Consider the following 24602-nt stretch of genomic DNA (forward strand, 5'->3'; position numbering starts at 1 on the left):
GTAATATCGATTAACAACCCAATAACCTAAATAAAAACTTTTGAATAGTTTAGCGATCAAATTGTAACTTTTTTAATTAATTGACCAAATCAAAAATTTATCCATAATTTAGTAACTAATAACGTATAATGAGTGTATTTTTATAATTTTATCTTCTATAAATCAAATAATAAAAATTAAATTTTAAACCATGATAAAATAAGTTATTAACATTTAACTTTACATTTGAATTTTATATGAATTTTTAATAATTATATTTCTTACATAACTGAAAAAATTCCTACTGTAGAAAAAAAGAGAGGCAAAAAGAAAAAGCTATAAAAAATTATAAAATAATGGTGAACTCTCCCACCCTTACTAATCTCTTGATTTTTCTTTCTCAGTTTCTTTCTATTAGCTCCTCTCGCTGTTCCTCTCTCACCATTTATTTGTTTCTTACTTCACTGTCACTGTTCCTCATATCTCTGCACACCCAAAAAGAAACCCGGAAACAAAGAAAGGGGGAAGCTTTAGAATATTTAGCGGTGTTAATTCACCTCGAGAGAATATTTTTTATTAGAGGAAAAAAAAAACCAAGTCGAAAGTTATAGTTCCATTATATTTCCCTCCTTTTTTTTAAATTTTTGATTTGCTTGGGCTTTCATCAAATCAAAGAAGCTCTGCAAATTTTGGAGTCATTTTTGGGTTTGCATTTTGTGGGGTTCAAATGTGGAGTAAAGAGCAGTTTTTCTGGATTTTAATGCCGGCTAGAGAGTCGAGGGAATTTTGAATGGAATTACAAGAGTTAATGCTTTGCTTTTTTCGACATTTCTTGGAGAGGATATAATCAGCTTTGGTTCAATGATGGTAACAAGATTTGATTTGAAGCTTCGATTTGCTGTCGTTATATTCGAGGTGAACCTTCGATTTCACTGTAAATTTTCTCCTTTTCTTTTTCTTGAAAAAAATTGAATCCATGGGTTTTCTGGTAGAAATCAAAATGGTGCAGAGCTCTTGCCGTTACTGAGCTAATTAGTGGGAAAAAGATCAGATATTTCCGATTTTTTCTGTCTAATATTTTTCTTAAACAAAATCAAATCATTTTGCTTGGTTTTCTCTTCGTATATAGATGAAATTAATTTGGTTACTTTTTAGTTTTATTTATATTTATTTATTTTACTTCCATTTTTGAAACTTTTCCGGGACCTTTCCTTTTTGGTAACTGTTCACTAGGGTTTACTAATTGAACAAAACTGTGAACTTCTAGTTTAATTCATCATTGGAATTTGAAAATTATCCAGGATTATGTATATAAAGCTTTTAAATTTTATTAATTGTTTGAAGTTGAAATTTTGTCGTTTCAAATTAGCTGGATTTGAATTCATAATTTACAAAAATATCTTTTTTGTGCCGGTATTAGTCACTCTTAGGTTGGTTTCATTATCTTCATTGTTGCGTACATAGTCTCTGTTGGCTTTTGTATTTAATTTGTTTGTCTACTTCCCACTGAAACCCAGGCTTTTTCTGGTGTCTATTGCAGGTTTTATTGATATTGTTATGGTTTGGAGCAGCTACTTCGAAATTTCAGCGGCCTCATCCACAATGGGAAGGCCCAGAGAGAGGACTTGGTGAAAACATTGTCTCACATTCATGTATTCATGACCAGATAATTGAACAGAGGAGACGACCAGGTCGTAAGGTTTATTCAGTTACCCCTCAATTTTATGTCCACTCCAGTACCTCAAATAGTGTTCTTCACAAAGGAAGGTCCTTGCTTGAGATTTCTGAAGTGCTTGAGCATCCAAAGGAGGCTAAGCAACCTATAAGAATATATTTAAATTATGATGCTGTTGGCCTCTCACCGGATAGAGATTGTCGAAAAGTTGGTGACATTGTGAAGGTGAGTGCTTTTTTTTCCGTTGGTAGACTTGGTAACATCGTGGTTAAGGTCATGATTATAAACCTAACGTTCACCCTTGGTGTTTGCTCTCTATGCTTGTTTTGTTTTCATTTTTGTATATATTTTTATTTATCAGCTTGGGGAGCCTCCTGTGAGTTCATCTCCTGGTACACGCTCCTGCAATCCTCATGGTGATCCTCCGATTTATGGTGACTGTTGGTATAATTGCACTTTGAATGATTTATCTGGGCAAGACAAACGTTATCGTCTTCACAAGGTTTTACCCTATACATACTACAGATAAACTACAAAAGAAATTTGTATTCATTTGAATTACAATGAAGCCAATGCTAACTTTTGAAAGAAATATAATGAAGGCTCTAGGGCAGACAGCTGACTGGTTCAAGAGAGCCTTGGCCGTAGAGTCTGTGAAAGGGAATTTGAGGTTGAGTGGATATTCTGCATGCGGACAAGATGGAGGTGTACAGCTTCCTCGTCAATATGTTGAAGGTATCTCATTTCAGTTCTGTCACTGTGGTTTGGTTCCATTAATATCTTGAATGTGGCCTCTAAGAGCACTTTCATTTTAGGTTCATTGTTTTGTAACTGTTATCTTCATCCAACTTTTCTTGCAGAGGGTGTTGCTGATGCAGACTTGGTCCTTCTTGTGACTACACGACCTACCACTGGCAGCACTTTGGCATGGGCAGTAGCATGTGAACGTGACCAGTGGGGCCGTGCAATTGCCGGTAATTTCTAATTGGCACATCTCTAAAGTGTGGAATATGTTGCTGTTGTGTGAAGTAGAAGTCTAAAACCAAAGGCAATGTTTTTGTAGGACATGTGAATGTTGCTCCTCGGCATTTAACTGCAGAAGCAGAGACTTTACTTTCAGCTACTCTTATCCACGAGGTGTGGTGATGTTATTTTATGAGTTTAGAAAAGCATAGAAGGAAATTTAGTCTCCTAAATATTGTTCTTATCCAGGTTATGCATGTTCTTGGCTTTGATCCGCATGCTTTTATGCACTTTAGGGATGAGAGAAAAAGGAGGCGTAGTAAGGTAATTGCATGGTGTTTACTATGAATATGCCCTTGAGGCATCAAAGCAATTTGCATAAATACTGTTCGGTTATCTCTGTGTGCATTCTGCAGGTTACTGAACATATTATAGATGAAAGGCTTGGGAGGATGGTTACACGTGTGGTGCTCCCACGTGTTGTTATGCACTCGCGGCATCATTATGGGGTATTGTTGACATTTTTTGTGTGTCGAGTTTTGTGGTTTTAGATTAATGAAACAATGAGAAAATCAAAAAAATAGTTTATGGCAGTTTAATTGACAGGCATTCTCAGAAAATTTTACTGGCTTAGAGCTAGAAGATGGGGGAGGACGTGGGACATCAGGTATTCAGTTCTGTCTGTTATTTGTCTCTCTCCTCTCTATTGAGATGTTGCTCACATAGAACCTTTCTCAAAACTAGCATACATTGCACAATATGATTCCTAACGGAAGATGCAGCAAGCAGTTTGGTCAATAAAGTTTAAGTGATGACTTGGCTGCAGGATCTCATTGGGAGAAAAGGCTTTTGATGAATGAGATAATGACGGGATCTGTGGATACAAAATCAGTTGTTTCAAAAATGACACTGGCTTTGTTGGAGGATAGTGGATGGTATCAAGCTAACTATAGCATGGCAGATCATCTTGATTGGGGTCACAACCAAGGAACTGATTTTCTGACTTCTCCTTGCAATCTCTGGAAGGGAGCATATCATTGCAACACAACCAATTTGTCCGGTTGTACGTATAACAGGGAAGCAGAAGGTTACTGTCCTATTGTAAGTTATAACACGGACCTACCTCAATGGACTCGGTACTTTCCTCAGGCTAACAAGGGTATGTTCTTGTTTGTGTTCTTTTATCTGTCTGCTTTTTGTTTTTGAGGCCCTCTTTTATGACCTGCTCCCTACAATTATAAACTGAATTCATATTTGCACGTGCAACTCAAGTATTAAAGTGAATGAACAGATTTCAAGATATGGGCATGTGATGCTACCATTTTATGCTTATCAACGTCATTGAACTTTTAGTTTGGTCCTCCTTGTGAGGTCTATGTACTTATGTTTTTTACTTTTCCAGGTGGTCAGTCCTCATTGGCTGATTATTGCACATTCTTTGTGGCTTACTCTGATGGATCTTGTACGGATAGTAATAGTGCAAGGGCCCCGGATAGAATGTTAGGCGAAGTGAGAGGGAGTAACTCCAGGTGAGTTTTGAGTTTCAACCTTAAAAACTTTACTGGGAATTGGTTTAAAATTTTCATATTACCTTAGGAATGGTTGATGAAGTTTTTGTTTTGATGTGATTATTAGGTGCATGGCCTCATCCTTAGTTCGTACAGGTTTTGTCCGTGGTTCTATGACCCAAGGAAATGGTTGTTATCAGCACAGATGTGTAAATAACTCATTAGAGGTATGGATTGGTGTTTGTAAGGTCAAGCTTTGTGCTTTTGTAATTTTTTAGAAAAGCAGCATCAAAGCTTGTGAGTTATGATTGGTGTGGGCTGTAATATTATCTTTTAGAATAAGCTACTTGGCCAATGCTGATTTACTGCAATGTCAGAATTAAACTTGTTGATCATGGCCTGGTTGACTGAAATAATACCTTTTGTTTATATTATAAATGTTGAAACTGACAAAGAATAATTTGCAGGTTGAACTTTAAGCTCATTCTCACATACACTTCTTCATCCTTTTGTTTATAATTGTTTGATTAGGTTGCTGTGGATGGTATCTGGAAAGTGTGTGCCAAAGTTGGTGGACCAGTTCAGTTCCCTGGTTTTAATGGTAATTTCAATCTACTTACTTTTTAGTTAATAAGATATATCTACATGCGTTGACAATTTCTTTCAATGTTTTTTATCTGCAGGTGAGCTGATTTGTCCTGCTTACCATGAACTCTGTAGTGCTGGTCCGGTTCCAGTGTCCGGGCAATGTCCCAATTCTTGTAATTTTAATGGTGATTGTGTCAGCGGAAAATGTCGCTGCTTTCCTGGGTTTCATGGTCATGATTGTAGTAAAAGTGAGCTCCAGGATCCTTCTCTATTCCATTATTTAGCTATGTACAAAATAACTCATGGTATGCTAAATCTGTTCTGAGCTAATCCTTTTCAATAAACTGATGTTATTTTCCTTTGTCCTCTTCTGTTATACAGGATATTGCCCTAGCAATTGTAATGGGCATGGGACGTGTCTGTCAAATGGGGTTTGTGGATGTGAAAATGGTTATACTGGCATTGACTGTTCCACTGGTAATGTGTTTATTTAGCTGTTATTCTGTAAGTTTCTTTTTTTGTGAAGAAAAATTTGAGAGGTTTGATCTTTTTGTCATTTTTGCACAGGCCTTTTTAGAGCACTTTTATCACATAGTTAAGCACACAAATAAAAGATATATTCCTTTCCTTTTCAAAGAAAAAGAATTGAAGAGGGCTGTTTCAATATGCTTATATATATTTATAGACACCTCCTAAGGTTCTCATGTCATTTTTTATACCATTTCATGATGCGAAATATGTAATCCTCCTGCTTATGTCAGGATAAATACAGGCGGTTAATACCATTTCCCCCCGCCCCCACTCTTTACCTTTTTGCTTTGAATTTCATATGCAGCCGTTTGCGATGAACAATGTAGTCTTCATGGTGGTGTCTGTGACAATGGAGTTTGCGAGTTCCGCTGCTCTGACTATGCGGGATACACATGCCAGAACAGCTCCACTCTCCTCTCTAGTCTTTCTGTATGCAAAAATAAGTTGGAGAGAGTATTGTCTGGGCAACACTGTGCACCCAGTGAGGCAAGTGTATTGCAACAGCTTGAAGAAGTTGTCATCATGCCGAATTACCACCGTCTATTCCCAAGTGTTGCTCAGAAGTTGTTTACTAATCTCTTTGGAACCAGCTACTGTGAATCGGCTGCCAAGCGACTGGCCTGCTGGGTAAAACATCCCATCCCTATTGTTTTATTCATCTCCGTAGTTATTTTGCTTTTGGTTCATGGCTCTTATTTTCCTCACGAGCTTGACTCTAAACACCAATCATATATGACCAGATATCGATCCAAAAATGCGATAGTGATGGGGACAACAGACTACGAGTATGCCATTCAGCATGTCAGGCGTATAATTTAGCATGTGGAGCATCACTAGACTGTTCAGACCAAACTCTGTTTAGTAGTGAGGAGGAAGGTGAGGGGCAATGCACCGGCTCTGGCGAGATGAAGGTTTCGTGGTTCAATCGTTTCCGAAATCGTTTATTTTCAAGCAATTCATCCTTGGAAGGAATGTATGTAAAATATAGCCAACTCTAGGCCCCTCCTAATTCTCTTGCTCTTGTTCCTTCTAAATTTGGCTTAGGGTTCCAGTGTAGGAAAGTTGTAGAAAAATAGGAAAATTTGGGTTTTGATTAGGCTTTAAAGTCAAATGTAGAGAAAATTGAAAAAGAATGTAAAAGCAGCAAAAGAAAAAAAATAGAAGAAAACAGAAGGAAGAAGCTCTTGTGAGCGAGTGTCCGGAAGTTTGGCCGAAGGCCTTTGGAAAGGAAATGTCTCAGATTATTGTCTTCTTTATTTTCAGGTAAACTATAAAAGTAATTATATATGTATATGATTTAAGTTACATTTTGATCATTAAATTTTATAATCTTAAAAACATTTTGATTACTGTGCCGTTTCCAATCTCAAAAATGTTATGAATTGTGCCGTTAAGTGATGACATCATCACGTTTCTTATTTTCTCCCTTCTTTTTTTCCCCTGTTCTTTAATCACCATCTTCATCTCACCTATGAACTTTCGCCATTATCATCTTCAACATCCAACTCTCATCTTCAACCCACTAATACCCCACGAACCAGAAACCCCAAGCCACTGAAAACAAAACCCAAACGTCAACAACGAACCCCTAAATCCATGAATTTGGATAGTGGAGAGGACAAGCCTAATGAGGCTTTGGTGCTCCATTCGCAGATCTCAACGGTGAAATTGAAGCTTAAGAGTAGATAAACAACGTACAGAAAACAAAAACTGATCCGACGATTGGGGAGGGAGATCCGAGAAAGGTAGGCTACAACTTTGGTTTTAAATCAAGAAAATCGGTGATTATTTTGAAGAAACGGAAGATAGATTCAAAAAGAGTATGAGATAACGAACTTGGAGATGAAATTTGGGCTCCTCGAGCCATCGGAAATGACGGCTGGCACAGCGACCCGACACCGGAGTTAGCTAGATTCTGGGTTTGGCTTCTAGTTTTAGAGAGTTGATAGAACATTTGAGCTGGAGGGGAAGAAAAGAAACTAAAAAAAAAAAGGGAAAGAAAACGAAAAGTTCAAAAACCAAATGGGCTCCACCACGCTTATAAAAAATAAAAAATTAAAGGTAAAAAGTAATCACTCAATTTTGGTTTCAATAATAAAACAATCATTCAGCTTTTAACTCAGTTACTTAATTAACAAATCAGTTCTTTTCTATTAAAATGTAATGAAAAGTTGACCTGTCATTTAACTGGTCACGATAGCATTTTACTTGTCATTTAATTAGTCCCAATATTAGAACCCTAACTGAGCAGTAGAAGAAGAGATAAATAAGAAGAGAAAAACAAAAGGGAAGAAGAAGAGAAAAATTCTAAATCCCAATCTTTATGACTCGAATTTGGATCAGCAAAATAAATAAAATGATGAAACCGAAACCCCCCAGCACAAAAACACATTTAAGATCCGTCAGAGATATCTTAGCATCGTCAGAGAGGGATGGCAGACGAATGGCAGTGGTGGGCTGGTGCCTTGGTGGACACCGGATGGGTGTGGTCATGTGGCCTCTAGTAGTGATGATGATGCAACGTGAGGAAGGCAGAGTTGTTGGAGGAAGGTTGTGAGAAGAGATTGTTTGGAAGAATCCGAGAACAAAGCCATTGCTGCAAAATTTGAAAATACAAAAAACATGTCGAAAATTTACACATCTATATGACCATTAACGAACTCTGCAAAGGTTAAATGCTTTGCAACTAAGTTTCCCATCTATATACCTTTTCATCTACCGACTTTCACTTTAAGAGAAAGCTCCCTATAATATTAGAAACACAAAGAAAAAATTCAAAATCAAAATACCCCCATCTACCATCTCCACTGTCAGATGGAGATGAAACTTTGACTATCGCTTCTCCTCTGTGAAGCTTTCTTCTCCTCGATAGACGAAATAAAAATTTGAGAAACCCGAATGAGGTTTTGGGTTGATAGATTCTAGGGATCTGAAAGTGGATTTAATGAGCTTTGGAGGTAATGATGATATGCCATTAGTGATGAGTGGAGCTTTGGAGGTTGAGTTTACCTGGGTTTAGAAAGGGCAGTTTTAGTTGTGACGTTTCCTTACAAATTCACCTTTCTCTTGTTGCCAAATGCTATGTTAGAATAGGAAAAGCTAGCAATGACAATGACATTTTGTTAGATTCAGATTCCCCTCTCTCTTGCTTCGGCATATTTCTTCTTTTATTGTTTTGTTTGGTTCTTAAATTGAGTTTCCGTGGTTACTTAACTAGTCAGGTCAGTTAGTTAACAGGTTACATTAAATGTGTGTTAGTGGATGATTGAATTGTTATTTTTCGATAACATTAATAATTGAATCGTTATTTTTTTAAAATTAAATGACTGAATTAAAAATTAAGTAATTATTTTATTATTTAAACTAAAGTTAAAGTAATTTTTAATGTAATTTAACTTAATAAATATTATATGTATATATATTATTTTTTAGTATTAGTGCGTCTCACCAAAAATACCATTATATGTATATATTGTTTGAAAAAGATCTGATGACACAGTATCATTTAATGGCACAATATATAGTTCATCAGAATTTCTTAACATTTTTATTATTAGATAATAATACAGTGATTAAAATATTATAAATTGATAATGTTAATGATATTTTGTAATAAATTAAAATTTAATGATTAAAAAGTAATTTAAATTATATATAAATAACTATTTTTATAGTTTTTGTTTTCTTTTTCATCTTAAAAAATTTCTAGTTATGGGATAATAATCTTTAATTTAGGTAATAATCATAAGTTATTAATTAATTTTTTGTATACATATTTTTTGAATCCCTGCTGCCATTCATCGTTGGTTCATTGAATTTCATTATACTGAAAGAAAATTTTCCTTCTTAAACGCGCATTTTCTTTCTGGCCAAACAAACAAAATCACAATCTTTGAAACAGTCGAAATGTTGTAACTAAAAGACCATACCTTATCATCTATTTTAAGCAAAAATGCTTTGATTTCAACGTTGCATAACAATCCAATCAAAAAATTCCCATAATACCAAGCATCAAATTTACCTAAGAAACTACTAATAAACATTTATTCTAACCACAATCATGATCAAAACCAATCAACATTTATTCTAACCATAATTATGAATCAAGACTCAGTTGGACAAAACGTGATCAAATAATCCGACCCAGAACAAGTCCGAGTACTTGAGGCATCATCATAAGCATAACTATATGCTGTAGGACAAGCATTCTTGAACAGCACCGAGTACTGCGTCGGCGAGCAAGTCTGAGGTGTAGCATGGTCGCCAGTGCAGCAAAACTCAGGCGAGTTAAACGCCGCACAGGCGCTTTTACAAGCTACGACAGAACCTGAGTCAATGACCTGCAACTCGGGCGGGCAATTGGAATTAAGATCCGAGATACAGCCTGCATATTGGCAATCCCCTGAACCACCAGTTGCCCTGACTCCTAAGGCAACGTTGTAACCATCCACCAGACTGACATCGTAAAAGTCCTTATCACCCGAGCCTCCGCCTGCAATCGTGAACTCCACCAGGGAGACAGGTGGCGCGCCGCCGCCAGTACACTTCAGTACTCCACCACAGTCGCCAGTTACGCATTTCCCAGAGCCAGAGTTGTCAAATGTGCAGCCGGTTCGACCCCAGAATCGACCGGACCAGCCAGGTGGAGCCTGATATTGAGCTGATGAACCAGGTGCCAAAACAAATCCACCCTCGCCAATCGCAGCACCGTTACCGGAGAGTGAACCTGGCCATACCATGAAACTGCAATGGTTTTGGAGTGTAAAAAGCGTCGCTGAAGACAGAATCGTCCCTGAAACCGTCATTACAACCAAAGTTGAAACAATGCAACTAGAATCCAAATGTTTAAATCAGCTTTTAACTAAAAATGATTCACAAAAAAAAAAGAAAAAAGAAAAAAAGAAAAAGACAACATGGATACTTTATAAATTACAGATTTACCATAAGAGAAGAGATTTAGAAAAAGAAGATAAAGCCCAGAAATCGCCATTGATGGTATTTGTAAGGAAGGAAAGGTTGAGATAAATGGGAAGGAAGTGGAGAGATTTGATGCAGGGGAAAAATGGGATGGTTAGGTGTTAATATAGAAAGTTGTTGTGTGTACCCCATAAATTTTGCTTGCAAATATAATAAAAGTTTGTCAAACTTTTCGTGAACAATATTAGATTCTCAGTTCTCTTTGGGAGTACTGAGTAAATTATCAAAACAATTTGTAACATTAATTTCCTCTCTTCTGTCTTTTCATGGTCGGTTATGATACTTAGATTATTAATCTCTTGCTTCGGTTCTAGAAACATGGTAATTCGTGTATTTGTATGATATTTTATCCTTTTTTTAATACTAATTATGTTCTAAGATGCTATTTATTAAGTTCATAAATTTTTCGTATCTATACTTATATCACAACACCAATTTAGTTAAATAAATTATTTAATTTTTTAAATAAAAGATTAAATATTAATATAATGATATTTTTCATCTTTTACTAGTTTTATATGTAAAAGGTATTTAAGAAAATGTAAAAAAATCAATAAGCCCCTATATTGATTTTGCATCAAATTAAGTTTTTGTCGTTAATTAAAATAATCAATTAAGCTCATTCGTTAATAGTTTTCGTCATTCATCACGTTAACCGTTAAAATAAATTGGCGCACCAATCAAATGGTGATATGGGGTAGCTTTTTGGTTTAATCTAATATTTTATAAAAATATATATAAATATTAAATATAATAAATTATAAATTTTATAAAATTAATAATTTAAAAAACATTTAAAATAAAAACGTATTAGAATTCTTAAAAAAATTTGTAAATAATTATAAAAATATTAAATTTGATGTAAACTTATTATAAAAAAAATCATAAATGAAACTCCTCAAACCTGATCTAATTGTCAGATCCAAATCACTACATTGTCGAAGCAACTCAGACTATCTCATTATACAATCATAAAATTTAATTTATAATTATCATTCAAACCAATTTAGCCACCAATCATAATCACAATCACACATTCATAATGTCCAAGAATCAAATTCATCATTTTACGGAGTTATACAAGGTCAAATTTAGAGTTAGGAATCGAATCCAAACTCAATTATCAAATTTTAGTGTTATGTCTCAAGATAGACTTTATTTTATTTTTGATTTTTTTTTTGCTTCGAAGTTTACATGTCTTGAGGCACTAGAAGTGATGTATTTAGGAAAGGTTCCTTAAGTCTCGAGACTAGGTCTCGAGACCAACCTCCCCTATTTTCTCAATTAAACTTCGGTGTTTGGATATCTCAAGACAAGGAGTTCTTGTCTCGAGTCTTGAAATAGGACAAAACTTGTTTAGTTTTGATGTTTCCATGTCTTAAGACAAACTCACTTTATCTTGAGACATTCTGTCAATTGTCTCGAGACATGAAAGAATAGTCTCAAAACATTAGCCATTTTAACAACCCAAATAACAATTTCACATTCTTAAAGTCTCGAGACATCTCAAGACATGTACTTTTTGTCTCGACACTAAATGCTATAATGACCCTAAATGCTCAATTTCAAACATTCAAAACATTCCAAATACAACCTTAAACATACGTAAACTTTATATCAATGCCAAACCATCAATTTGTCACATATAAACACAATTGCACACCACCATTTCATAGCAATTCACACATAAATACCCAAACAACCAATTTGCATATTCAAAACTCATATAAAACTAGCTTAATTAACTACTAATCAAATTATGAAATTCAAGTTTATGAAACAAATAAACCAAGTTACCAAAACGCAAACTCAACACTCAACCACAATTAACCTAGGTACATGTCATATAGCCCAAAGTCATACATTCATACATACATACATACGTACATACAAAAGAGTTAATAATACATATCTCGAATTGAGTTGTTGAGTTGGATGCTTGAATGTTGTAAATCTATGTCTACTCATGTCTAAGATTTGTATACGGAAACAAACATAATTATACGCTGAATATTGAATACTCAATGGTACTACTATAGTTAAAATTCAATGTATATAATTCAATTTAAACAAATAAATAAACCTAACATTAGCTATTTTACTCCATCACAAAGTCAATAATCACATCATTTCCCAACTTCCTCATTCATTACATATTTCAACATTTCATACTTTCATATTCTGATGCATTTAATAATTCAAAATACCATTCAATCTCATTTTCAATATTAACTAATTTCGGCTTTTATTAACGAATGATAGTCATTAGCACAGATGCTCGGATCTGTAAAACGAGTAAGTCCACGACCCTTTAAGAATTGGGACTGTTTTATTCTATCATCCGAGTTGCTCGATAATGATGACTTTTAGTATCTGCGCGAACCATTTTATTCAACCATCTTGGGTTGCCTAACAATGATGACTTTAGTATTTGCTCATGACCCTCAGGGAATTTGAGCTAGTAAATCACTATATCAGTGACGCTATGACATGCCAACTATATCCAAATTAAGTATGTATGTATAATTAAGTGTAAAAATATGTTTGATACAGTCGTATATATGTTATATTGAAATCTTGATATCATGTTGAATCATGTTATAATGGTGATAATAATGATTATTCCTTATTAAATGATGTTAGACTTAATTTGACAACATCAAATTCATCATTTTATAATTTGGAATGGTAGTAACTTTTGATTTGCTTTATCGAATTGAAAATTGATTTGACATTTCTTTACTACAAACCTCTAACTTTCAATTTATGATATAAATTTTTAACAACTTTTATTTTATTCAATTGAATCCTAATATGATGAAATTATTCATATAAACTATACTCCAAATTAAGCTTAAACCAACATTACCCATTATGATCTAACATGTTCTGTACTTAATCAAACTTATACAATTATGAAAATCATGATTTCAAGATTTAAATTTTATCAGCATTCAACAATGGAAACTTGAACTTATTTCAACAATTGAAAATTCTAAACATTGAGCAAAACATGCTAAGTTTCAATATTCACAATCCATGAAAATTTCAATTAAAAATCTTACCTACATTAAGAATGTGGATTGACGAATACTAGGAAAAACTACCAAAATTTCTCTTTTCTTTCATGCTTTGATGAACCGAATGTGGAAGAAGAGAATGGCTTTTCTCTTTCATTCCAGTACCTACTTGTCCATATTAAGCTTAATTAATTAAAACAATTTATATAAATCAATGGTCATGATTCTTTGATGGTTGAATTACTGGAAATAAAAGGTTGGGATCAATGCGAACCGGTAATCTTTTATTAATTATGGGTTATTGATTCTTAAGGACTTGTTTAATTATCAAACAAGGACATGCATAAGCTTAATCAATTCTTTTATTTACTCATCATTTTAATTTAGTCCTATACTATTTATAATAATTAAATCAATTTAATTATTTGCTATTCCCACTTCTTAAATTCATAATAGATTCGTAACCTTCTCATTTCAACTTTTCGAACAATTTGATTTATTAGATTTGGTCATGAACTGGCTTTTCCAATATCGATAAAAATTTGATCATTACAATAAAAACTTGAACTAAACTAGTTAGCCCGAAATCGGAAGGGTACCGGTCCGAAAAAAGCTATTAGACCGATTGACCTAGAATTGGACGATTGAATTGATTTTTTTATTTTTTTAATATTTTTTTATCAAATCAAAATTTCATTATCAAACTATTAGCATATGCCGAGAATTTTAGAATGAAAAATCGGTTTAATCATTCAATTCTTAAGTTAACTGGTCTAATGTCCTTCTTTGGATTAATACCTTTGTTTATTTTAGTCTAATCGGTTCAACCGATAGATCCAGTCCAATTCAAGTTTTTATGGTTTTTTTTTTATAATTTTTATAAGTTTATGTAAATTTTTATACCTTTAATACTTTTTTTAACAAGTTTTTTTTTATAGAAATTTAATATGTTTTTATAAAAGTTTAAATAATTTAAATATGTTTTTATTAATTTTATAATTTATTAGAATTTATAAATTTTTAGATTTTTTTATTTTTTATAAATTTTATAACTTGATATCAATTTTTATATTTTTTTAAATATTTTTAAATATTTAATAATTTGTATATTTTTAAATATTTTTATGATTTTTAATATCTTTATAGGAAAAATATAAATTAAACAAAAAACCGTCATGTGTCATCATCTAATTGATTTATTAATTTATTTAACAGTCAGCGTAGTCAATGATGAAAATCATTTATGAAGGGGCTTAATTGATTATTTTAATTAATGACAATAATTTAATTGGATGAGAATTTAATACATGAACTTAATTAATTTTTGTTACATTTTCTTACGGGCTTTTTTTTACATATGAAGCTTTATATAAATATTTAAATAAAAAAAATAAAAATACAATCTCTAACGTTTAAATTCAAAGCATTTACTATTATAATTATAACTCAAATTTTGACTAATTTTTATATAAATATAGTTTAAATATTAATTTTTAAATGTTTATATATTTGTATAATTTGTATTATTTTTATACGGTGTCATATGATTGTATTCTTATTGTAGACTGTGAGATGAACTGGCGTCATTATTTTTTAATTGTATAGTTTTACATTGATTTAGATTCTATAATTAATATATATATTAAGTTTTATTTTATTCCAAATTATGTTTTCTGTAAAATGCTAGTTGATAAGTTTTATTTAAAGGGGTTTACTAGAGAGAAGAGGACTGCACGTGCAAGAGAAGCTTCAAATCACGTGAGTTTCACCTACGACTATTTGGTTCCGAATTCCGATCCTGCAATTTCCCATAAAATTTAAATTTACCTCTCTCCACTCAATTAAACTATTTTTTTAAATAATAATTTACCTTTAAGACCATATTATTCCCATTTACAATCTTTCACAAAAATTTAATCACAATTATGAATGCCTTTATGGTTTGTGGTTTATTTTTTAGAAAATAAAATTTAATCACAAAGATAATTGCTATTTGACGTAAAGAGTTCCGAACCAAACTCATTAGATATTTTTTTCACTTTCCAAAATAAAATATTGCTTTTATGGTTTATTTTTTTAGAAAATAAGATGCCTTTGAAATATATTAGTAAGCGAGGCACAGTAAGTAACTAAAAACTGTTGACATGTGAGGATAAAAATAAACTTAAAAGAAATTAAGAAGGTTTCAAAAGTATGTATCAATGTCATTTTTTTTAAAGGTTCTATTTGTCTCACTTATATTTTGGTGTGTAAAAAATTTACGTGTAAATAAACCTCAAGGATACAATGAAGCATAATGACTATTGACATTTTGCATTGATAGAAATAGTTTTGACAATATTTGACAATATTACAGGTAAATAAACCTCAAAGTTTCTTCTAAATCAAAATTTGACAATATTATTGACCTCAATGCAACTACAGTTTTCAATAGTCATCCTCATAGTACCATGCTTGTAGAGGAATGTGAATACATCGGTGAATAGACATGCCTTTTTTAATTTCCCATCAATTGCAAAATAGAACTTTAAAGTTATTGGTGTGTGGGAATAAAAATAAACTTATGAGAAATGAAGAAGGCTACAAGATGTATATCAATGTCACTTTTTTTAAGATTCTATTCGACCCCACCTATATTTTAGTGTGAAAGAGAGTTACTTGCAAATAAAATTCGAGAATATAATAAAGTCCAATGACTGTCAACATTTTGCAATAATGGAAACAATCAACTGAATATTAAGCGTGGCATAGCAAAAATATTAATTTCTATAAAAAAACCTCTATAATAATTCTTTATAAAATAATTTAGGAATATTAGAAGATGGAGGAAATAGAAAGGAACTTTTGATGTATTTTTTTTGTGTACCAAACAAATGAAATTTGAGTCTTATTTACAAAAGTTCTCACGTCTATTCATAGAAATATAACTATATAAATGGATAGCCACGTCTTTTAGTTATAAATATAATTATTTAATAGATATTTACTTGAATAATTATAACATTTTGTTATTAATAAAACCATATAACTTTTAATAATAAATGACATAACTTATCTCTATAAATAGTGACAACTCTTAATTAACAACCGAGTGACATAACTTTTAACTCACTTGTAACTTTTCAATTATAATTATTACAACATCATAAATATTTTAAAAATATTCCAAAAAAAAATATACTTCCATATAATAAAACATATAGTTTATAACGTACCATATAATTGGATTATAAAAACTCAAATAAAGTTTATTAGTTAAGCAGATTTTAAGTGCAAAAAATGTGAATCAAACATTTGTTCAACTAGTACGTACATGAGATTCCTTTAAAGCCGATGCCTCGGGAAAAAAAAAGCTACAATTATTATTATGTCATTCCTTCCAGACATTAAACTCCTTAAACAGTTGACAAAATGGCTAATTATTTGATAACCTTCACAGCGTGTTTGGTTCGCTGTTTTCCCCCCCTCTGCATGCGTATTCCCCCCCTATGCAGCAGGTCCACCAAGAAACGATTGTTTGGTTCGCTGTTTTCCCATTCCCCGCCGAATCGGTTACTCCCCTATTACATTGATTGCGCGTAATAGGCATTACGGCCCCTCAGCGCCGATTACCCATTCCGCGTCTTTCCCTTTTTTCTCTTCCGTTTTCTGCCCTCGTCCTCAACGCTGTCAAAAGCTTCCCCAAAGTAATCGACGGAGTCCTCGACGTTGTCAAAAGCTTCCCCAAAGTCGATCCTTCCAAGGTCACCCCTTTTTCTCACATCCATTTCACGATTTATTGTTTGATTTTATATTTCGGTGCTTGGGTGCTTAGGAAGAAATGATTTTGAAGTTATTCTTTTCTGGAACTACTTGATATTTCACCCGATGTATAGTGTTTTATGTGCATTTTTGGGTTTCATTCCCAAAATTGAAAGCCAAATCTTTCACCGGTAATCAATCATTTTTATACAATTTCTTTTCATGCTCATGTTTCCTTGTTTGGGTTTCTTTCAAAATTTCTGAATCAAATTGCTGTAGTTATTGGTAGATATTAGAAGAAGATAGTGCTGGTTTTGGCTTTGGGGGATTTGCATATACCCCATTGGGCGGCTGATCTCCCTCCCAAATTCAAGTCCATGCTAGTTCCTGGAATGATCCAACACGTCTTTTGCACTGGTAATCTTTGCATCAAGGTATCCCATCTTTCTTTTCCTTTTTGGATTTTTTTTTGTAGCTGAAATCATAGTTGAATTTGGTTCCACTTCTTTAGCACTTTGGGTTTTATGTTTCTCAGCAAGCAATTGAATATATTAATTTTCTCTTCCTTTTTTGGAACTATGGATTGTTCATTCCTTTGTAGTAGTTATGCTAAATTTATGCCTAATTTAATCTGGATTTCATGTTTTTGCCCAATTATTTTCTCTTTGAGTTGTAATATGCGAAGAGATATTATTTGCTAGTTTGAATTTGGGAAAAGCAGCAGAAGCTACCATACCTGAATTATCAGTATTTTAAATGATCGCCAGCAATTGTTTTATTTGATAATTGTAATTTTGATCCGAATAGCCATTGCTGCTACCTTGCATTTATACATGCAAAGAATGATTCCTGTCATGTTTGATCTGAAATGCGTATAATCACGTGTCAGATACTAGTTTGTGCCCAACTCTGACATGAGTATGTTCAAAATTTCCGAAGCTTTTCCGTATGTTTGAAGGATTTTATCTCAATCCTTTGAATATGTGTAGGGCATATGTGCCACTTTTGAGAAAACGAGAAGAGTCCGTGTAGCATAGCATTAAGTAGGATTGAAGTACATATTTGGTTGAACTTAGAAACATGTAGGAAGTTAGTCACTAAGGGCTAGTTTCTCATTGCTTTTGAAAAGTGCTGCAAAAAAATGCTTATGAAAAATGCTTTTGAAAAGCTTGGTCTAAAATTTAAGAGTTTACTATCTGTTTAGTATTGCTTATGGCTCTAAAAGCACTTTTGAAAAGCTATTTTTCTCTTATTTGCATAGCCAACAACAAATCAAATGAACCTGGTTTGTTAGCTTTAGCTTTATGGAAATTATGCCATAGTATTTCTACCAATTGAACTTTTACGGTTTTTGTTTTTCTTATTAAAATTACCACTGGCCCAGCTAATTCGGACTAAAATTTCAAGAAGTTCAAGATTACTTGAAGACACTTTGTCCTGACTTGCATATTACCAGAGGTGAATATGATGAAGATACAAGATATCCCGAGACCAAAACATTAACTATCAGACAATTCAAGTTGGGATTGTGCCATGCCATGGCCATCAGGTATTATTTTCTTCTTTCCGCTGGTATATAGTATTGGACTCTGCATTTTAAATCAGTAAGTAGCTTGCCATTGATGCAGATTATAAATTTATATTGAAGCATGCATCTCCTGCTGTGAAAAATATGTGATTTCATGCTAATGGTGTTAAATAAATATAAAAATAATCGTTCATGCCTTACATTTCAAGTTAAAATATGTTCTGTTTGGAAAACTTGTAGACAGAGATCTTGCTCTCTTTTTCTGAAGCTGCTAAAGGATGCACGAAGGATCTACAGTTTTATGCATTTGTAACTTGTGATTCTTGCGGTAAGTAGCGCCTAAAATTTGTTGGAATCATGTTGTGTTCAAGAACCATACAAGCACAAATGTAATCCACTAAATGCATAATTCCAAGTGGAGAGAAAGGTAACCTGGTATGTTCATCTAAGTTACTTACATTTTTTGCAAGTTGATTAATCATAGACTTACTGTTGCTTCTTTGTCCTTCTGCAGCAAGACCTGCATTCTACAAATATGTTGCCTTCATGTTCATCTTGAATGCACTAGAACTGTTTGCTTTACCTAGAGCTTCTTTCTAAAGATCAATATACCGATATTGCTGTGGGAACATATCCAAAAATGTAGAATGTGCTTTACCTAGAGCTTCTTCCTAAATATCAGTTAGTCCTTGATTTTTTTTTCAGTATGTACTATGTGTTATCAAGTAGATTTGGAGTTTGAATATCTACATCTAAATTATTTTCATTTCCAAGCAGAGATCTTTTCTGATCAATTTTCTTGTAGCAAAATAAATAGTATCATTGTGTTTGTTATTGTAGAATTACAAGAGTCTTGTACTAATAGAATTTGATGGAGTTTGAATGGCTCACAGGTTTGATGGAGTTTATTTTTTAATTCTTTTTTAATTTTTTAATTATGTTCAATTATAATTAACACTACAAAAATTATCTCAACAAACGAAACAAAAAAAAAAGTAAAATGCTACAAACAAATCATGTTTTCTTTTTTTAAAAAAAAGAAAGATATTTAACACACTATATTATTCAAATGGGTTTTTTTAATAATAATTATTAAGTCATCAATTAATCAAATCCACAAAATCAATTATTTTAGATTATATTTTATAGTATTATATATTATGATTTTAGTAAATTCGTATAAGAATATTTAATACTAAGAATTTTATTAAATTATATATTTATATTAAATTATATTTAATAATAATTATTTTAGATTATATTTTATAGTATTATATATTATGATTTTAGTAAATTCATATAAGAATATTTTAATATTAAGAATTTTATTAAATTATATTTTTTTATTAAATTATATTTAATAATTATTATTTTAAATTATATTTTATACTATTATATATTATAATTTTAGTAAATTCATATAAGAATTTTATTAAATTATAATATATTTAATTATAATTATGTTTAAATATGATTAAATTATTTATTATTGATAATAATAATCTTATTAAAATTTAAATAACAATAACAATAATCATTTACCAAAACAAATTTATGCTAAGGGTATTCTAGTCATTTTAGTTTTTTCCATTATGCTATTACACCTCTATTCCATTCAACCAAACACAAGATTACTATTACGCCTCTATTCCATTACATTCAACCAAACAGTTGATTTGCTATTACACCTCTAATCCATTACACCTCTAATCCATTACACCTCTATTCCATTACGCCTCTAATCCAATACAGCGAACCAAACGTGCTCTCAATATTTTCTCAAAATGGATAACTTAATTTCAACTTAATCATGACTTTAGGTCCAATAAAGGATCGTATCTTCGATTGGATAATTGACATTAAATGTTGTATGACATTGATTGATTAAAGTGATATTTATTAATGAAATAATTTAATATAAATTAATAGTTAATTTAAATTCATTTTTCACACTATATAGTCTGTGCCTACCCGTTCATTATCGATTGACTTCCGATCAACCAACTTTCACATAGTTCTTGGCATTTTCCATGTTTTTCGGCCATGATGTTCAATTGTTCATACTTAAATATCGGTATTTGGTGAGCTCATGATTGCTGAAGGAATAAATATCATACATAAAACGATAAATTTTATATACTAACTTGGATCTGGTATAAATTTATATATATAATTTTAATTTTAACTTAATTTTCAATATTATTTATGAAAATTATTTTTCTTGAAGTAATGAAAATTGTTGATTGATATTTTACTAGAATAAAAAATAAATTGTAATATTTTCACATAAATTTAAATTATTTTTTCATAATGATAAAGTTGTATAATTTAAATTAGGCAGTTTTAGTTGAACAACCCAACATAACTAAAAAAGAAGAACAAATATAAACACTTTTTCAGACATCCCATGTGTGTTTTTGACAAAGGAGACAGCAGTAACTCTCACCTTCACCATTTCACACAAAAAAAAATGTTTAAATTGCAAGGCTTTGTTTAACGGCACCTAAAACGCGTTAATTTCTTTGCTTAGTAAGGCAGTTGGTGGAATCTTTTGTGAGGTCATCAGTCATGTGATTCATGTTTGATGTGGGAAATAGCAAAACCTACCACACACGCACAACAAACCCAGCTTGGTGTTTCATTTTAACCACGCTTGATGATGAGGAAATAATTCATCCTCCTATATCTATTACCTTTATACCGCATTTTTTTCGAGCAAAGATTTCAGGGGATGCCAGAACAAATCATTAGAGAGGTCGAATGAAATTTTAATTTTTTATAATTTATATCTTTATAATTTTCAAAATATTAAATCAAATTTTTATAATTTTAGGGGGCCGAACTATAATTTTATCTTTACTAATTTAAATTTTTAAAAAAAATTTAAGAGCCTAAATAACAGTTTTACATTTTAGGAGGGACGAGGCCATTGCCAGCCCCCCTAAATCCACCTCTAAAATAGTCCCAATTCTCCTTACTACTTATAAAATGTTGAATCTTGGAAAACAGTTGAATTCTAATATTTAATGAATTTTAATATGTGATGAATAATATTATTTAATTAAAATTTGAGTTTTGATAAAAATACAAGAATTTAATCGGAATGAATAAAAAATGAATAAAGTAACTTTAAGCATCTAACCCTCCTACTTGTTATTGCTTTGTGTATAAAGTGACTTTGAAGGAAAGATTGACCGACTACTAATGATTTTTTCTCTTTTAGTTTCTTGAGGAGATCAAATATGGGAATAGCTTGTTAAGTTTGCACTTGCAATTTTCATATCACATATGGGAAAGTGTAGGGTCATGTTTCTTAGCTTATCCCCAGACTGGACAAGTTCATAGATCAAATCAAACGAAGTTGAGCAAGCAATAACGGTTTGACAAAGGCCTGCAATCTAAGTCAGTCCATCCAATCATTTAGTTGTTATATTTTAAGTTTCATTGCATCGTATTATATATAAATCAGATGAATAATATACTATAGATATTTGTGTGTTAGAGCAACAATCCCGAACTGGGCGAGTAATTGGACATTAGATGAGAAGTATCAAATTGAAGGCAATTAGGAAAATTTAAATTTGAAAGTTTTGATTATTGAATTGTAGCTTCATTAGCATGAGCATTGTTGTTAATGTAAGAGGAGGTGAGTTTAAGTGCGTTGAAGTGCATTTATCTTCCTATTTATGAGTTGGTAATGAGTTATAGGTAGTTTTAGATATTGTGTCAAAAAGAACAGATAGGATCAGAACTTATAATGAAATTGTTAAAAATATCGAAAGTTTTAATATCGTGTTAAATTAAATTAAATGATTAATTCTTCAAAAACTTAATTTGATATTATATTGGAGTTCAGAGAATGTACATGAATATAGATGGATTCGAATTCAAAAGATGTAAATTAGCAGACCCAATGGAGGGTGGACCTGGACCATGTGTTTTAAGACCATGAATGTGTGCTTTCCTGTACAAGTCAGCCCAATGGTAAGTTGAGTTGAGCTTAGTTTATAACCAGTAATGTAAGCAAGATATGGAGAAGCTAATCTTTTATAAATTATACAAACTTGACATGCGCACAGCACACCTTGACAAACTTGCGCCTGGCCCTGCCATGGACAAAGAGAAATGAGCCACTTCCCACACACTTATGGGCTAAAGGACAGCTCCAGCTTAATCCTCGAGCATACTATCGTCGGATATAAAATAGTTATGTCACGTTAAAATATGAATCATATCACGTAATTTCGTATTAATAATTAAAATAACGAATGTTTGATTTTTCTGTAAATATAATTGTGTAACATGATTTGAATTAAAGTGATATATATTATAATTCTGCATTTAAATTTTTTTTTAAACATAATTTGTTATTTGACTGACATGAAGTACCCATTATTTGCAAAGAGAAAAAAATTAAAACACAAAAATTTTCTTGGTTCAGTTAATTATCGATCTGAAACTTTTTTCTTTCTTATTTTATACAGCAATGACATCAGGATTGCATTTGCTGGTTGCTTAGCCATACTTGTCTGCGACTGCGATTGTCCAACATATCTAAAGGTTTATTTTACTTACAACCAGGAACCATCAACAACCACTGTTATCTGAATAAAGTTTAAATAAATTCATACCCATATGCTTGAATGGTCACCATTGAGAAAGGCAGAGCAACTCATTTTCATTAATCTACTTTTCAATATAAGTGTCGTCAAAGATGCTCTTTTTTCTTTGACAATTTTTTTACTTAAACTTCAATCCATGTGTGTAATGCCCACTTTGTTTTTATTAATACGAAAGAAGAAGAAAAAAAGCCCCACTGGTTTAGACAAAAAACTGCACCGTATTTTTAATTTGGAATTAATGCTAAAACTTTAAGAAATTAAAGAACAAATAATAATGATTATCATATATTGTTGACCTCAAGATACTGAACAAACAGTGCAGCTAACCTAATAATTAATATATATAATGATGAAGCATTTAGCATTTTTATTTAAGAAAAAAAATGGGATTTTGGAAATTGAAATTTCTCATATTTGACTCCAAATTTTACCATTGGGGAGCAACTCTATTCTTTAAGAAAATGCTAGCCTTTCCTAATGGAGTGAAATGGAGAATAACATTTGAGGCGTTGAGGGAAAACGATGTAGCACCATCCTCTTTTCAAATATTTATATATATGATGTTGTTATTATAAATAATATATTAATTAATCTTGAAGAGAATATTTTAAAGATGGTAGCAAATTATACATATTCTTCAATGTGAAACCATGAACATTTTGCACAACATTTTTCTAACTAACTTTGGATTTAGAAGAATTCATATATGTAATGTATTATCATGAATAAGATAATATTTGTACCTTATAAAAATGATCCATTTGCTATTAAATGAAACATATTAGTCGTATATTTGAGAAATTAATATATTAATCTTTACATGTTAATTTTATCATTAATCGCGGATTAAATCAAATTAAAAAACTTATTACTCTTAAAAACAAATAGAATTACGTGGCTTAATGGTGATTGACATGAATCAAACCGCAGACCATTTAAACACAATAATTATGTACAAAAAATTGAATCGAAAATAATTTAGGGGTAAAAGCAAAATTAACTTCTTATATCTAGTTATTCTTCAAAACTATTGTTTAACTTTTTAATTTAATGCTAATGTTTGATTTAATGCAATTTCAACTACTATTAGCAACAAAGTTGATGTGCAGGGACTAAACTGCCAATTTTTCAAATATACAAGGATTAATATGTTCCTTTTAATAGTATAGGGATTAATAAGAACATTATGATATGACACATAGACTTATGGTAAACTTTTTTTTTTGTTTGAAAATTTACTAGTAAAGTTATTATAGGATTTGAACTAAAAACTACACATAACAACAGCTCTGCGTCAATTCAAACTATAGATTAACTTATTAAATTAAAACCCATACATAACAATAGCTCATAGTAGGACTCGAAGACCCATACATCATAATTGTATATGTTGAGTCTCGAACTTAAATCTTTAAAATTTAAAAACTTCACTTTTACTGATTGACCCAACATGTGAATTACATTTATAAT

General features: G+C 31.6%; 2 protein-coding genes and 2 long non-coding RNA genes across 6 annotated transcripts; 2 read left to right on the plus strand and 2 right to left on the minus strand.

The window, feature by feature from the left end:
- The first annotated feature begins 342 nt into the window (after positions 1-342).
- On the plus strand, positions 343-6593 carry LOC107957561 (uncharacterized). Its single transcript, XM_016893099.2, has 17 exons — positions 343-894; positions 1520-1879; positions 2016-2156; positions 2257-2389; positions 2515-2628; positions 2718-2791; positions 2867-2941; positions 3034-3126; positions 3224-3284; positions 3444-3776; positions 4020-4146; positions 4253-4352; positions 4657-4726; positions 4809-4961; positions 5095-5190; positions 5549-5871; positions 5985-6593. The coding sequence occupies exons 1-17, from the start codon at positions 841-843 to the stop codon at positions 6240-6242; spliced, it is 2565 nt and encodes an 854-aa protein (XP_016748588.1). The 5' UTR covers positions 343-840; the 3' UTR covers positions 6243-6593.
- Positions 6594-7522: 929 nt separating this feature from the next.
- LOC121229020 (uncharacterized) lies at positions 7523-8500 on the minus strand. Its single transcript, XR_005926442.1, has 2 exons — positions 7952-8500; positions 7523-7840 (listed from the first exon to the last, which is right to left on the minus strand). It is a non-coding gene; the product is annotated as an uncharacterized lncRNA (long non-coding RNA).
- Positions 8501-9153: 653 nt separating this feature from the next.
- On the minus strand, positions 9154-10346 carry LOC107957560 (pathogenesis-related thaumatin-like protein 3.5). The gene is made up of 2 exons (XM_016893098.2): positions 10186-10346; positions 9154-10036 (listed from the first exon to the last, which is right to left on the minus strand). Exons 1-2 carry the CDS (start codon positions 10232-10234, stop codon positions 9348-9350), a joined length of 738 nt encoding a protein of 245 aa, XP_016748587.1. The 5' UTR covers positions 10235-10346; the 3' UTR covers positions 9154-9347.
- An 8042-nt stretch (positions 10347-18388) lies between these two features.
- On the plus strand, positions 18389-19276 carry LOC121229021 (uncharacterized). Of its 3 annotated transcripts, none has more exons than XR_005926445.1 (3): positions 18389-18531; positions 18751-18945; positions 19025-19276. It is a non-coding gene; the product is annotated as an uncharacterized lncRNA (long non-coding RNA). The 3 variants fall into 3 exon arrangements; XR_005926446.1 differs by having other exon boundaries at positions 18751-18937; XR_005926444.1 differs by having other exon boundaries at positions 18751-19276.
- Positions 19277-24602: the final 5326 nt, after the last annotated feature.

This window comes from Gossypium hirsutum, chromosome A05 (genome assembly GCF_007990345.1).
Source record: "Gossypium hirsutum isolate 1008001.06 chromosome A05, Gossypium_hirsutum_v2.1, whole genome shotgun sequence".
In the NCBI taxonomy this organism is placed as follows: domain Eukaryota; kingdom Viridiplantae; phylum Streptophyta; class Magnoliopsida; order Malvales; family Malvaceae; genus Gossypium; species Gossypium hirsutum.